The 14,856-nt window shown below is 46.3% G+C and overlaps 1 protein-coding gene across 3 annotated transcripts in view; it reads right to left on the bottom strand.

Annotated features, from left to right (window-relative positions):
• Positions 1-1,514: 1,514 nt before the first annotated feature.
• Positions 1,515-14,856, bottom strand: part of arhgef2 (rho/rac guanine nucleotide exchange factor (GEF) 2) — a 38,940-nt gene continuing 25,598 nt past the window's right edge. For 2 of the 3 annotated variants that reach the window (XM_044359428.1, XM_044359430.1), the window contains exons 7-22: positions 14,389-14,532; positions 13,715-13,965; positions 12,232-12,357; positions 11,644-11,761; positions 11,318-11,566; positions 11,125-11,201; positions 10,103-10,275; positions 9,634-9,701; positions 7,186-7,410; positions 7,024-7,101; positions 6,742-6,797; positions 6,303-6,341; positions 6,171-6,221; positions 5,818-6,087; positions 5,229-5,388; positions 1,515-5,107 (exon numbers count right to left, since the gene is read on the bottom strand). In XM_044359428.1, the coding sequence (XP_044215363.1) occupies positions 5,058-5,107; positions 5,229-5,388; positions 5,818-6,087; positions 6,171-6,221; positions 6,303-6,341; positions 6,742-6,797; positions 7,024-7,101; positions 7,186-7,410; positions 9,634-9,701; positions 10,103-10,275; positions 11,125-11,201; positions 11,318-11,566; positions 11,644-11,761; positions 12,232-12,357; positions 13,715-13,965; positions 14,389-14,532 (2,135 nt within the window). In that variant the 3' untranslated portion in view covers positions 1,515-5,057. The remainder of the gene's footprint in view (positions 5,108-5,228; positions 5,389-5,817; positions 6,088-6,170; positions 6,222-6,302; positions 6,342-6,741; positions 6,798-7,023; positions 7,102-7,185; positions 7,411-9,633; positions 9,702-10,102; positions 10,276-11,124; positions 11,202-11,317; positions 11,567-11,643; positions 11,762-12,231; positions 12,358-13,714; positions 13,966-14,388; positions 14,533-14,856) is intronic. The other variant, XM_044359429.1, reaches the window with a different exon arrangement.

The following is a 14,856-nucleotide window of genomic DNA, read 5'->3' as shown; positions in this document are numbered from 1 at the left end:
AAAGTAAATGTCTTTTTTTTAGCATCTCAGCACTCTTCATGTCTTTGCACTACAGTGAGTTAACGGTTCATCAGTGTGACGGAGGAGGAAGCTGCTCCTGCAGCGCCTCCTGGAGGAGAGGAGGAGGAACAGGTGACGTCCAGGCTGAGAGGGGAAGTATTTTAAACACAACTTTACTCATTTATTCATTATTGTGTTATTTATTTTTTAACATTTCTGAATTAATATATTATTATATTTAGTCAGCATTCATTAATATTGTATTATATTGGCATTGTATTATTATATTGTTTCTTTTACATTTTGTCTTGAAGCCTTTTATTTTTTATTTAACTTTTGTTTATTGATTGTTAAAGGACAAATACACAATTTTTTTTCTTAAACCATCAGTCAGTCATCAGATGAACATTAAAGCTGTGTTTCTTGCTGTAATCATTCCTCCTGTTCATACTGACCAGTAGAAGATCCCTTCATAATGACCTTACAATGGAAGTGATGGAGGACAAAATCCACAGTCTGAAGCTAATATGAAGCTTCAGCATCCAAATGAGTCAAATCAAGTAGATATCTTTCAACGTTACAGTCTTTTTAGTGCCAAAGTTCCTCTTTTTGTTACTATACTTCCACCTGCAGCTCAACAGGGAAACACAAAGACTGTAAATGTGTCAGATATCCACTTGATATGACGAACTCAGACTGATGAAGCTGAATAGAAGCTTCACACAGACTTTTAAATGAGTGTTGTTGTTGTTAGCGGATCAGAAGAAGAAGCTAGCAGAGTTAGCATGTCTAGCAGTAGACGGCTGCTAGCGTCAGTCTGCGGGTAAATTCTTCAGTGTTTCAGCCTGTAGCAGCTTCGAGTTGACTCATGTTCGGAGCTGCTGCTCGTTTATAAGATGTTTGTCAAACTGGAACAATAACAACTGTCACAGTTCAACTGGCTTCTAAACTAAGCTAAGCTAAGCTAACGAGCTAATGACTGATAAGGAATAAATGAGTGTGTGGACACACTGTGGATTTTATCCTCCATCACTTCCATTAAAACACATTTGAAGGATCTTTAATATCCAGTATGAACAGGAGGAATGATTACAGCGAAGAAAACCTCTTTTAGTCCAAAAAAAGTCATTTTTCTACAAATTTGAATTCCTCTTTCTGTTAAATCTGATCTATTATTACTTTATATCACACATAAACTGACAGAGACACACTGCTGGACTTGTCTCAGGTGTTGTAGTGAATATAGTGTTTTGTCATCTCTCTAATCTCATATTATTGATTTTCATTCATACAGCAGTTTGTTTTTCATCTCAGTGTCTCTGTGAAAGTCTGATCTGTTCATTATAATGAACTTTATGAGAATAACAGCAGCAGAGCTTTCAGCACTGTTAAACATGTTCAAATCCTCTGGTTTTTTTTTTAAATGTGTCTGTTGTTTCCTTGTTTTTACAGAAATGACTGAAGGACAGTGAACAGTTGAATGTAGAGAAATAAAAGCAGCAGCAGCAGCAGCATCGTGTCCAGCTGATGAGATTTATAAAGAACACACAGAAAAAAACAATAAACTTACATTAAAAACACAAATCATTTACAGTTTTCTTCTTTTTTTTAGCAGAACGGATCAAATCTTTATACAAACACTAACTTTAAACATGTCTACTGTCCGAGAGGAAAAACTACATTTCAGGTAAAACTCTGCAGCGTTTCTGAATCCAGCAGTTTAGTTTCTTTTGTTTTTTTTACAGAAAACACGACGTGAGAGCTCAGTCTGAACTTCAAACTGCTGTCAGACATCAGATTACAGCATCAACGACAGACCGGACTGGTCTCAACCTGCCGGGAACAAACGCCTGATGAGTTCAGCTTTATGGAAAACAGATCAGTTTATGTTTACAGGTTAGAAACATCAGCGACCACAAACACGTCATGGTACTGATGAAGAGCTGAAGCCTTTACAGGAGATATTAAACACACAGTCACTCATTAATGACATGAGATTAATGTTTTTATCTTGAGTTCCTGGATGTTGTGTGTGTGTGAAGAACGTCTCGACTCTCTCGCAGCTGATTGGACGTCTGACTGTATATCTGTAAAAGTGTTGCGTCATATCTCCTGTCTGCTACAATCCTGTCTTTAAGTTGTTTTTCTCTGAGCTGAAGACGTGTTGGAGCTTGTTTCGGTTTTATCAGCTGATGTTGACGTTCTTCTTCACTGACATCATCATCATCATCATCATCATCATCATCATCATCATCGTCGCTCCTCCTGCAGCTTCTGGAATAAATTCACTTCAGCAGAATCATCCAGCATCAACTGAACTGGACATCACGGTTGTGTCCACGGCGACCGCGTCCATGGCGACCATCGTTCTCCTCATAAAGATCCTAACACTTCTCTCCCACACTGATCATCCCACAGATACCAGAGTCCCCCCCCCCCCCCCCCCCCCCCCCCCCCCCCCCGGTGGTGATTCTCAGTATTACAGCAGGAAGCTTTTTTCCCCTGCAGGCCGCCATGATAAGAGAAGTCTGTAAAAGTTTGGACAGGTCGCCTCCAGCTGCAAACAAATGTTGTTTTTTTTTGTATTATGAAGGTTTTATATTTGTAAAACTTTCCTGGAGTCTCTGTGGGAGAAGCTGTTCTGTATGTATTCAGCAGGATCAGCAGCGCCGGAATGTGAAGCCAGTTTGGCAAAACAGCCAAACCGTGTAATTACAGCTTCCTGTCCGTCACGTGACGCACACTGGCCCCAAAAAGATATTTTCCCTACACAGTCATTGGAAAACAGCTGACCCTCAGCTGGAAAAAGTGAAATGACTCGTTTTATTATCAGACTTTGATGCGTTCAGTCTGATAACATCTGGAAAGTCACGAGAGACGTATTGAAATGTTTATATTGTAAATAGACTGAATGTCGTTTACTTCTTATTTTGTTGTGTTTATTACTCGTAGTTCTTATCAGTTTCCGTGTTTCCTGCCCTGCTGCAACATGCAACCGTCCCCTCTGGGGATCAATAAAGTCTTATCTCATGATTAAATTATTATATCTCACTCAGGTAAACAATCAGCCAACAGGAAGTCTGCTGGCTCGGACAGCGGGAGTCTCTACTGAGCATGCTCTATCCAACATCCAGGTTCTTTACAGCAGGAAGCTGATTATTTGGCTTTGAGTCCAGTATTCAGGTCCTATAATACATCCACCGTCACATCCTGTCAGACATTCTTCATCAGGCTGATTCACTGAATGTCACACGTCTCTGTGACGTACAGCGCAGCTTTGCACATCAAACGAGCCGATTGGCTGATCCAGCTTCCTGTTGTATAACAAGTATAACATGCTAACAAGCTAACAAACTGCCCTCCTCTAAATATTTTGGTGAACTTTATATAAACTTCTACGTTCACGCCTGCCGTCAAACATTATTCTCAATTTTAAAAAAAATATGAATTTTGGTTTCAGGTTCTTTTTTTTCTACTTGAATCTAATTCTAACGTCGAACTACGTTTACTGTTTGTTTCCATATAAATACAGTTTACATTGTTTCATTCTCATAATCACAAAGATATAAAAACATTTCAACATATTATAACACAGACAGAGTCAGAGAGCATCTAAACTACACAGCAGGCCGGGACTGTGTCCTGGTGATATCAAAGGCATTCTGGGTAATGTAGTGTGGTGACCGTGAATATTTGAACATTTACGTCTGCTTCAAACAAACTGGAGCTTTCTGAAAACAATCTGACGTCACGCCAACTTTACACATGTCCTAACTGAACGCGACGTGAGCGAGTGTCACGACGCAGCGTCACAGCGTCACGACGCAGCGTCACAGCGTCACGCCGCAGCGTCACGCCGCAGCGTCACAGCGCCGCAACGCGCCGTTTCGAGCTGACCTTTTGTCGGATGCCTGTTTGTATTTACTTCCTGTCACTCAGGTTGAAAGCGCTGCAGGACGCGGTGTCTTTGACGGCGAACAGCTGATTCATTGAGTTGAAGTTTCTCCTCATTTCACCATAAAAACCAGCCGGAAGTTTCTGGTTTAGTTGCTGTTGGTTATTTTGTGTCGTTTCCAGTAAAGAAACATTTAGATATCAGAATATAAAACGTGTGTTTGCTGTTTAAAAAGAACAAACACAGGATGTGACGTACTCTCCCGTCTGTTACAGGAGCGGTTACGTCTCCAGCACAGAGAGCGTCTGACGCTCTTGTTGCGCTCTGATTGGCCAGGCAGGTGGAGGTGTGGACATGGGCGGGTTTTACATTTTATTTTATTAAAAGTAAGAAGGTAAAAGTTTAAGAATCTCTTCTTCAATAAAGGTTAAAAACGGTTTTCTTGCCCTGAAGAAGAAATCAAAGATTTAATTTTTAGTTTCCACAAATTCTGATCAATAATAAATATCCGGTTACCTTGGAAACCGCATGATGTCGAGTTCTTCACCTGAACTGAACATTAAAGATTTTAAAAAACATTTTTCATTCTTCACACAAACATGTAAAAATATCAGTTTTCATGGGAACAAACGAGAGAAACGCTGAATGAAAGTGAGCGGCGCCGTCACAGACTCAGAGGTTGTGACATCAGCCTTTTAGCTCCGCCTTCCAGCGCAGGTAGAAACACACCTGAGGACGCGCCAACGTACGAACTCGTTTGTTTGAAGCAGACGGAAACTTTAAACTGAAGTTTATCCTGCAACAAGTTTATGGTGGGAACCTCCCATTAACACCCAAACCCCGCCCACCCCGCCATAAACCCCGCCCATCCCAACAGAAACCCCGCCCACTCCAGCACTTGTGGGCGGAGCTCCTGACACTGATGTAAACAGGTCACATGGGTTATACTTCCTGTGTGACCTTCAGAAAACATCTCAGGAACAAAAGTATGGCAGCTGTGATCGTCTGATTTGGTCGAAACAAGTTCACTTCTGTAAAACATCAACAGGAAATGACATCATCATCTCCTTCTGCAACTTCCTTGAAAAAAAGTCTGAGATCAGCTTGCTCTCTGTGACGTCACGGTGACATCACGGTGACATCAGCAGAGGTCTCCGAGACGTTAACTGGGATCTGCTCCACACTCGCTCTCCTCCGGGATGTCCTGCAGGTCTGAAAGGTCAAAGGTCACGTTACCATGGTGTAGTCAAATTAGTTACACTGACTCATTGTCAATCATGTAATACTGATCAATATACTGATTGATTGATTGATTGAGTTGAACTGAACGGACCTCTGGGGCTGTCAGAGCGAGGAGAGATCTTCACCACTTCCTCCTCTTCTTCCTCCATTCCTTCCTGGACGCCGTCTAATTGGTCGTCAGGCTCCTGACTGGCCAATGGGGCGAGGGGGCGGGGCTCCAGCTCCCTGCTGCCACGCCTCCTGCTCACCTGCTGACAGAGACACCTGAGATTAGCTTAGTTTATATTAGCTTAGTTTAGTTTATATTAGCTTAGCATAGTTTAGTTTATATTAGCTTAGCTTATATTAGCTTAGTTTAGCTTATATTAGCTTAGCTTATATTAGCTTAGATTAGTTTATAGTAGCTTAGCTTATATTAGCTTAGTTTAGCTTATATTAGCTTAGCTTATATTAGCTTAGTTTTGTTTATATTAGCTTAGCTTATATTAGCTTAGTTTTGTTTATATTAGCTTAGCTTATATTAGCTTAGTTTTGTTTATATTAGCTTAGCTTATATTAGCTTAGTTTTGTTTGTATTAGCTTAGCTTATATTAGCTTAGTTTTGTTTATATTAGCTTAGCTTATATTAGCTTCCTTATAAAACGGATCTTAACGATCAGACAGATCACACACACACACACCTGTTCCCCCTTGATGACATCACCGGTTTCTCCGTTGCTCCTCCTCCTGCTGCCTGGCTCCGCCTCCTCCCCCCTCAGACGCAGCCGTGTCACTTCGTCCTGCAGCAGCTCCACCTGCCGCCTCAGTAGCACCGCCTCCCCGCCGGCGTCCAGCCCCGTGTCCCGCGACATGGACCGATTGAGGCGGGGGGCGGAGCTGGGGGTGGAGCTGGGGGCGGGGCCGGGCCTGAAACACAGCTCTAGGATCGAGTCCTGACGAATCACAGCAGCCTGCGGGGGGCGGAGTTAATGTGTCAGAAGGCAGGTAGCTCTGTCATAAATATCATCATATGAAGAATAACTTCCTGTCTGACCTGCAGGGCGTGAAGCTGCGTGCTCAGATTGACCAATCGCTGACGGACTTCCTGTGGGGAGGACAGGTGTTACTAACAGCTCTGATTGGACAGATTCTTTCCTCTGGTCAAAAAACAGGAAGTGCATCTTACCTCATTTAAGGTTTGCTGCAGCTGGTTCCCGTTTCGGTCCTGAGAAAAAAAAAAAAAGAGACGAAACGTTTCTTGCCGCTCTTAATTTGGTAGTTTTAGTTCTTCACAGATCATCTCAACGTTTAGATGAGCATCTGTGCTTCGACTGTCACTACTCTCCCGTCTGATCCCTCGTGTTGTTGATTCGCTGTGGCCGTAAAACTCAGACTATTTTTAAATGTTTCTGTTTCCTTTTAGATTGAAGGAACTAAATCAGTCTGGAGACACTCAGCAAACCTTCATACAGAGCCTGGTTTAGTGTCAGTCACAAAGAGGAAAATAAAACATTTAAAGACGACTTTTACTTTCTGTTCATCTGAAGACAATCTGTCACATTTTCAAGTTTAAAAACGGAGGCCTTAATCTGAGGATGAAGGTTAAAGGTCAAGAGGTTACTTACCTTCGAAGAGCCGCTGTTCAACTCAAAAGAACCGTTCAGTGAACCAGAGTCACCGTCTGAGAGAGACAGACAGGTAGAGACAGACAGTTATTAGAGACAGACAGGTAAAGGTCTGTTCATCACTCAGACATTAGATGTGTGTGTCTGTCAGACCTTCAGGATCCAGTCTGTTCTACTGGATCCTTTCTGATCCACATCGTGTTTATTAACAGCAGACACATTTAGTTTTTATTGATCAGACAGATTTAGTTTTTATTGATCAGACAGATGACAGTGACTCACTGCTGAGCTCCTGGTTGCCGTTGGTTACGGTAGATTTCTGGATGTTGGTTCCTGACAGCAGCTCGGTCAGTTTGTCCACTGAAGACAGAAACACAGAATCAGTTCACGTTTGATTTAAACTCCTCTAACCACTTCCTGTGAAGCAGCCAATCAGAGCCCTACCTTCAGAGATGGCGGTGGTGAGCAGCGGCTCGGCCTGAGGAGCGTGAGGAGTGTCGGCTCTGAACAGGTTCCTGTTGGACGAGGAGGAAGAGGTCCTGGAGGAGGTGCTGAGCTCCTGATCTCCTTCTTCTGCTCCTCTACCCGTCGCCTCCACCAGGTCTGAAAAAAGAGTGACTCGCTCCTGCAGGAGCTCCAGAACCTCCCTGTCCTTCTGCTGGATGTCAGCTGAGGAAGAGGAGGAGACAACAGCTGGATGATTATTTATACATGAGTTAAGAGACGAAAGGAGGACAGACAGGAGGACAGACAGGAGGACAGGCAGGAGGTGAAGGAGGACAGACAGGAGGTGAAGGAGGACAGACAGGAGGACAGACAGGAGGACAGGCAGGAGGACAGGCAGGAGGACAGGCAGGAGGAGAGACAGGAGGTGAAGGAGGACAGGCAGGAGGACAGACAGGAGGACAGACAGGAGGACAGACAGGAGGACAGACAGGAGGACAGGCAGGAAGACAGGCAGGAGGACAGGCAGGAGGACAGGCAGGAGGACAGACAGGAAGACAGACAGGAGGACAGACAGGAGGACAGGCAGGAAGACAGACAGGAGGACAGACAGGAGGACAGACAGGAGGACAGGCAGGAGGACAGACAGGAAGACAGGCAGGAGGACAGACAGGAGGACAGACAGGAGGTGAAGGAGGACAGACAGGAGGACAGACAGGAGGACAGGCAGGAGGACAGACAGGAGGACAGACAGGAAGACAGGCAGGAGGACAGACAGGAAGACAGGCAGGAGGACAGACAGGAGGACAGACAGGAAGACAGACAGGAGGACAGACAGGAAGACAGGCAGGAGGACAGACAGGAGGACAGGCAGGAGGACAGGCAGGAAGACAGGCAGGAGGACAGACAGGAAGACAGGCAGGAGGACAGACAGGAGGACAGGCAGGAGGACAGGCAGGAAGACAGACAGGAGGACAGGCAGGAAGACAGGCAGGAGGACAGACAGGAGGACAGACAGGAAGACAGACAGGAAGACAGACAGGAGGACAGACAGGAGGACAGACAGGAAGACAGACAGGAGGACAGACAGGAGGACAGGCAGGAAGACAGGCAGGAGGACAGGCAGGAGGACAGGCAGGAGGACAGACAGGAAGACAGACAGGAGGACAGACAGGAGGACAGGCAGGAAGACAGACAGGAGGACAGGCAGGAAGACAGGCAGGAGGACAGACAGGAGGACAGACAGGAAGACAGACAGGAAGACAGACAGGAGGACAGACAGGAGGACAGGCAGGAAGACAGGCAGGAGGACAGACAGGAGGACAGACAGGAAGACAGACAGGAGGACAGACAGGAAGACAGACAGGAGGACAGGCAGGAAGACAGGCAGGAGGACAGACAGGAGGACAGACAGGAAGACAGGCAGGAGGACAGACAGGAGGACAGGCAGGAAGACAGGCAGGAGGACAGGCAGGAGGACAGGCAGGAGGACAGACAGGAGGACAGGCAGGAAGACAGGCAGGAGGACAGGCAGGAGGACAGACAGGAGGACAGACAGGAAGACAGACAGGAGGACAGGCAGGAGGACAGACAGGAGGACAGGCAGGAAGACAGGCAGGAGGACAGACAGGAGGTGAAGGAGGACAGACAGGAGGACAGACAGGAGGACAGACAGGAGGTGAAGGAGGACAGACAGGAGGACAGACAGGAAGACAGACAGGAAGACAGGCAGGAGGACAGACAGGAGGACAGGCAGGAAGACAGACAGGAGGTGAAGGAGGACAGACAGGAGGACAGGCAGGAAGACAGGCAGGAGGACAGGCAGGAGGACAGACAGGAGGACAGACAGGAAGACAGGCAGGAGGACAGACAGGAGGACAGGCAGGAGGACAGACAGGAGGTGAAGGAGGACAGACAGGAGGACAGACAGGAGGACAGACAGGAGGTGAAGGAGGACAGACAGGAGGACAGACAGGAAGACAGACAGGAAGACAGGCAGGAGGACAGACAGGAGGACAGGCAGGAAGACAGACAGGAGGTGAAGGAGGACAGACAGGAGGACAGACAGGAAGACAGACAGGAAGACAGGCAGGAGGACAGACAGGAGGACAGGCAGGAAGACAGACAGGAGGACAGACAGGAGGACAGACAGGAGGTGAAGGAGGACAGACAGGAGGACAGACAGGAAGACAGACAGGAAGACAGGCAGGAGGACAGACAGGAAGACAGACAGGAAGACAGGCAGGAAGACAGACAGGAGGACAGGCAGGAAGACAGACAGGAAGACAGACAGGAAGACAGACAGGAAGACAGGCAGGAAGACAGACAGGAGGACAGGCAGGAAGACAGACAGGAGGACAGACAGGAGGTGAAGGAGGACAGACAGGAGGACAGGCAGGAAGACAGGCAGGAGGACAGACAGGAGGACAGACAGGAGGTGTTGTTTACCTTTCAATCTTCGCAGTAAAGCTTTGTCTTCAGTCTCTATGAGAGGAAACTCGTCTCTGGACGGACAGCTGGAGACAAAACACACAATACTGACACTGTGAGATACTGAGTACTATAAACTGTACTACATTATACTACTACACTGTACTGCACTGTATTACAGAGTGTTACACAGTACTAACCTGAGTACTGCAAGGTACTATATACTACTATACTACCTATAACTAGAACAGTGAAAATTAGTCTAACCTGGACTAATTGATCCTAGTCCTGCAAACTGATTCACTGGTACCACAGAGTACCACAGAGTACCTCAGAGTACTACAGAGTACCTCAGAGTACCGTATCATACTCAGAGTATCACAGAGTACTACAGGGGACCTAAGAGTACTAGAGTACTACAGAGTACTCAGAGTACTAGAGTACTACAGAGTACTCAGAGTACTACAGAGTACCGTGCAGTCCTGACCTTTGTGCAGCCTGCTGGATCCGGCTCATCCAGGTCCTGCGGTCGTCTTTAGAAGAAGCGTGCAGCTCGTACATCTCTGGGGGGGTGGAGTCACTGATCAGGTACATCCCTCGCTCCTGATTGGCTATGTCTCTGACGATCAGCTTAGTCAGGGAGACCACCGGAGACTTGTCCTGAGACAAGAGGACAGACAGGTATGAACAGGTATGAACAGGTATAATAATAATAATAATAATAATACATTGAAATTATAAACATCTTTCAAGTCCCCCGAGGACACTTCACAACCTCTAATAAGACAATAAACAACGAACGATAACAACAACAACAATGAAATGAAATATATATATATACATATCTGAATACTGATTTTACTGTTCAAATACCACAGCAACAAACAAAGCTTCGGTACAGCCCTAGTGTGAGCGGGTGAGAACAGGTGTGAACGGGTGTTATGAGCAGGTGTGAGCGGGTGTGAGCGGGTGTGAACAGGTGTGAGCGGGTGTGAGCGGGTGTGAACAGATGTGAACGGGTGTTATGAGCAGGTGTGAGTGGGTGTGAGCAGGTGTGAACAGATGTGAACAGGTGTGAGCAGTTGTGAGCGGGTGAGAACAGGTGTGAACGGGTGTTATGAGCAGGTGTAAACGGGTGTGAACAGGTGTGAACGGGTGTTATGAGCAGGTGTAAACGGGTGTGAACAGGTGTGAGCAGTTGTGAGCGGGTGTGAACGGGTGTGAGCAGTTGTGAGAGGGTGTGAACGGGTGTGAACAGGTGTGAATGGTTGTGAGCAGTTATGAGCACGTGTGAACGGGTGTGAACAGGTGTGAACGGGTGTGAACAGGTGTGAACAGGTGTGAATGGTTGTGAGCACGTGTGAACGGGTGTGAACAGGTGTGAACGGGTGTGAACAGGTGTGAATGGTTGTGAGCAGTTATGAGCAGGTGTGAACAGGTCTGAGCGGGTGTGAACAGGTGTGAACAGGTGTGAGCGGGTGTGAATGGGTGTGAACGGGTGTGACTCACTAGTGATGCGAAGGTGAACCTCTGGTCTTTCTCCTGAAGGAAAACCAGGATGTCTGACATCAGCAGGACCTTCACCTCTGGACAACAACACAGAGAGGCGGGTCAGGTGACACTGGTGTTTAAGCTCCACCCACATACCTTGGAGTGACATCATCGCAGGTGAACAAGTGATCAGGTGACATCATCAGCCTACCTTTCAGCCGGGAGCCCTGGACCTTCCAGTGGAGCGTTCCCTCGTGGAGGAGCCTCCTCCTCAGCAGCTCCCCTCCCCTGAACACGCCTCCTCCCCGGACCTCCGCCTGGGCCCGCGGGTCCAGCCGGGCCTGCACCTCCTGCAGCCTCCTGGTCCGGTCCAGCTCCAGCACCTCCCGGTCCACAGAGCTGATCAGCTCCTTCAGGAGGCGCAGAGCCTGGCTCACAGCCTGCACCTCCTCCTCGCTGCCTGCAGGTCAGAGGTCATGGTTAACATCAGAGTGACTGGGGAGGGTCAGGGGTCACAGGTCAGAGGTCACAGGTTACCTTTGGTGTTGTCAAGGATCCTCTGGATGATGACGGGGTATTTTGTAATTCTCTGGGTCACCAGCAGGATGCATTCCTGGACGCCATGACGACGTAGCAGCGGGCCGCGGCAGGCATGCTGAACATTATGGGATGGAGAGAGACAAAGAGTCAACATTAATACACAAAGACCAGTAAAAAACAGTTTAAACTGGTTTAAACTGGTTTAGTTTAAACTGATTTAAACCTGTTAAAACCAGTTTATATCAGTTAAACCAGGTGTAAACTGTATCTATAGTGGAACAAATGCTACTTCTGGATAAACTGGGTCTTAAAGAAAGAACCAGACCAGGCTGAACCACAAAGAGTGAACTGGGTCTGAACCAGGTCCAACAGGTCCATTAGGTTTAGACCTGGTCTGAAACAACCCAGACTAAAGAAAGATAAACCAGGCAGAGCAACAACAGGTCTAAACCAGGTCTAGTCTGACCCACAGTCTGAAATATGAAGTCTGAACAGAAACAGGGTCCAGGCTGAACTGGTTCTAGTCCTGGTCCAGTCCCTGTTGGTTCTGGTCCTGGTCCAGTCCCTGTTGGTTCTGGTCCTCACCCTGATGAACTGCTGCAGTCTTCTGTCTCGAGAAAAAACTTCTTTGTAGAGTTTCACAGCTTTCGGGTGTCGACTGCAGAACTCAGAGTAAAGTTTCTTCATGTCGTCTGCACACTGACCTGAGAACTACACACACACACACACACACACGCACACACAAACACACACACACACACACACACACACAAACACACACACACACACACACACACACACACACACACACACACGCACACACAAACACACACACACACACACACACACACACACACACACACACAAACACACACACACACACACACACACGCACACACAAACACACACACACGTACACACACACGTACACACACACACACACACAAACACACACACACACACACACACACACACACGCACACACACACACACACACACGTACACACACACACACACACACACAAACACACACACACACACACACACACACACACACACACACACACAGGTTACAGGTGAGATGAAGCAGGTAAATCTTTGTTTACAGCAACATCTTTAAAACTGCAGCAGAGTTAAAAACACTAATTGATTAAATGTGCAAACATGTTTATTTTCTGTGCGGAGCAGCGGCTGCGGCTGCGGCTGCGGCTGCGGCTGCGGCTGCAGGTTCATGATGGATGCAGCGGCGAGGAGACGGACCAATGACTCAAACTATCTGACTAAACTATCAAACTAGGCAGTGCTGATCAGATATGAATCAATACTCTGTTACTGCTGTTCCTATTTTACGCCTCACATGTTTTCAGAAACATACTTTAATGCGGCCGCCATGTTGAGAACGACAGAACAAAGACCAAACAGCGCCCAGCTCACAGCACATCACCCACCACGTCACCAGCAGCCCTCACAGTGATGGGACGTGTCTGTAATGACTGCAGGTGTCCAGCAGGTGGAGCTATGTTCACTGTTCTCTGAGTCTCACTCTGTCCTCTAATTTATATTAATATATTTATAGAAATCATAAACTTTACAGTCTGTGCAACGTTCAGCACTTAATAAAAATAATCTGTGATGTGAGCGCTTCAACTCCAGCAGAATTCTATATTTATGTTGGAATTTAGTTTAAAAACTTGTTTTTATCTATTTTTAATCACATCTAGTTCATGTCTTTTCTTATCCTAAAGTTCCTCATTTGTTTAGATTTTATATTTGATTTTTACTTTGTGAAGAACTCTGTAAACTGTGTTCTATAAATAAAGATTATTAATAATTTAAAAAGGTCGGAGTAGTTTACAGCTGAACACAATAAGAAAGTGAAGCAGCACATTTACAACACGATGATTCACTTTCACTCTTAATCAGATTAAAACCGACGCAGGACACGAAGATGTTTCATCTCTTAGTGTTTCTGCATTTTACCGGAACAAAATCACTTTAACGGAGCTTAAACAGATGAACCTGTGTGATGTCACTGACCCCGGGTCAGAGGTCACCTGTCCTGCCGTACCTGTCTGAGCAGCAGGTCTCCGATGTCGCGGATGGTGAAGTTGGTGGAGCTGCCCTCCGCCAGACCCTGCGTCCTCCTGGCCAGCAGCTCTGACAGGAAGCTGGAGTGGAACTCCAGCAGCTGGTCCAGACAGGGGAAGATGGTGTGAACCACGCCCGCCTCCAGCATCACCTCCTCCAGCATCCCCCGCCGGTACACCCCCTCCATGATCCGCAGCGTCCGCACATGGTGGAACTCCGTCTGGATCAATTCTGGAGAGAGAGACAAAACAGACGCTTATCCTGCTGTAGTCGTCATGGCAACAGAAACAGGAACAGGTTTTCTCTGATATATATCAACTTGATGTTTATCATTGGGGTGGTGATGGGTGGTGATGGGTGGTGATGGGTGGTGATGGGTGGTGATGGGTGTACTGGAGTATTGGATTGTTACAGTTGTACCTAATAAAGTGCTCACTGAGTGCATATAGTTACATTTGTGTGTATATTTTGTATATATAGGCTATATATATCTATATAAATATATATACATGCATGTATATATGTATATATGTATATATGTATATATGTGTGTGTGTATATATGTATATATGTGTGTGTGTATATATGTATATATGTATATATGTGTGTGTGTATATATGTATATATGTATATATGTGTGTGTGTATTTGTTACCGTAGATGACGTCTTGTTTTTTGATCAGGTCTTTATGAAGCGTCTGCAGGAAGTTCGGCTCCACAGCGAGACTCCAGCTGTCGGCCTGAATGCAGCTGCCCTCCTCCTGCAGCTCCTCCAGCAGGGGGCTCCACCACCTCTCCCCTACACACAACATACAACACACACACACACAATATACAACATACAACACACACACACAACATACAACACACACACAACATACAACATACAACACACACACACAACATACAACACACACACAACATACAACATACACACACAACATACAACATACAACACACACAACATACAACACACACACAACATACAACACACACACAACATACAACATACAACACACACACACAACATACAACACACACACAACATACAACATACACACACAACATACAACATACAACACACACAACATACAACACACACACAACATACAACACACACGCA

Source organism: Thunnus albacares, chromosome 8 (assembly GCF_914725855.1).
Source record: "Thunnus albacares chromosome 8, fThuAlb1.1, whole genome shotgun sequence".
NCBI lineage: Eukaryota > Metazoa > Chordata > Actinopteri > Scombriformes > Scombridae > Thunnus > Thunnus albacares.
Note: the sequence above shows the minus strand (reverse complement) of the source record. Positions and strands in the feature narration are given on the sequence as shown.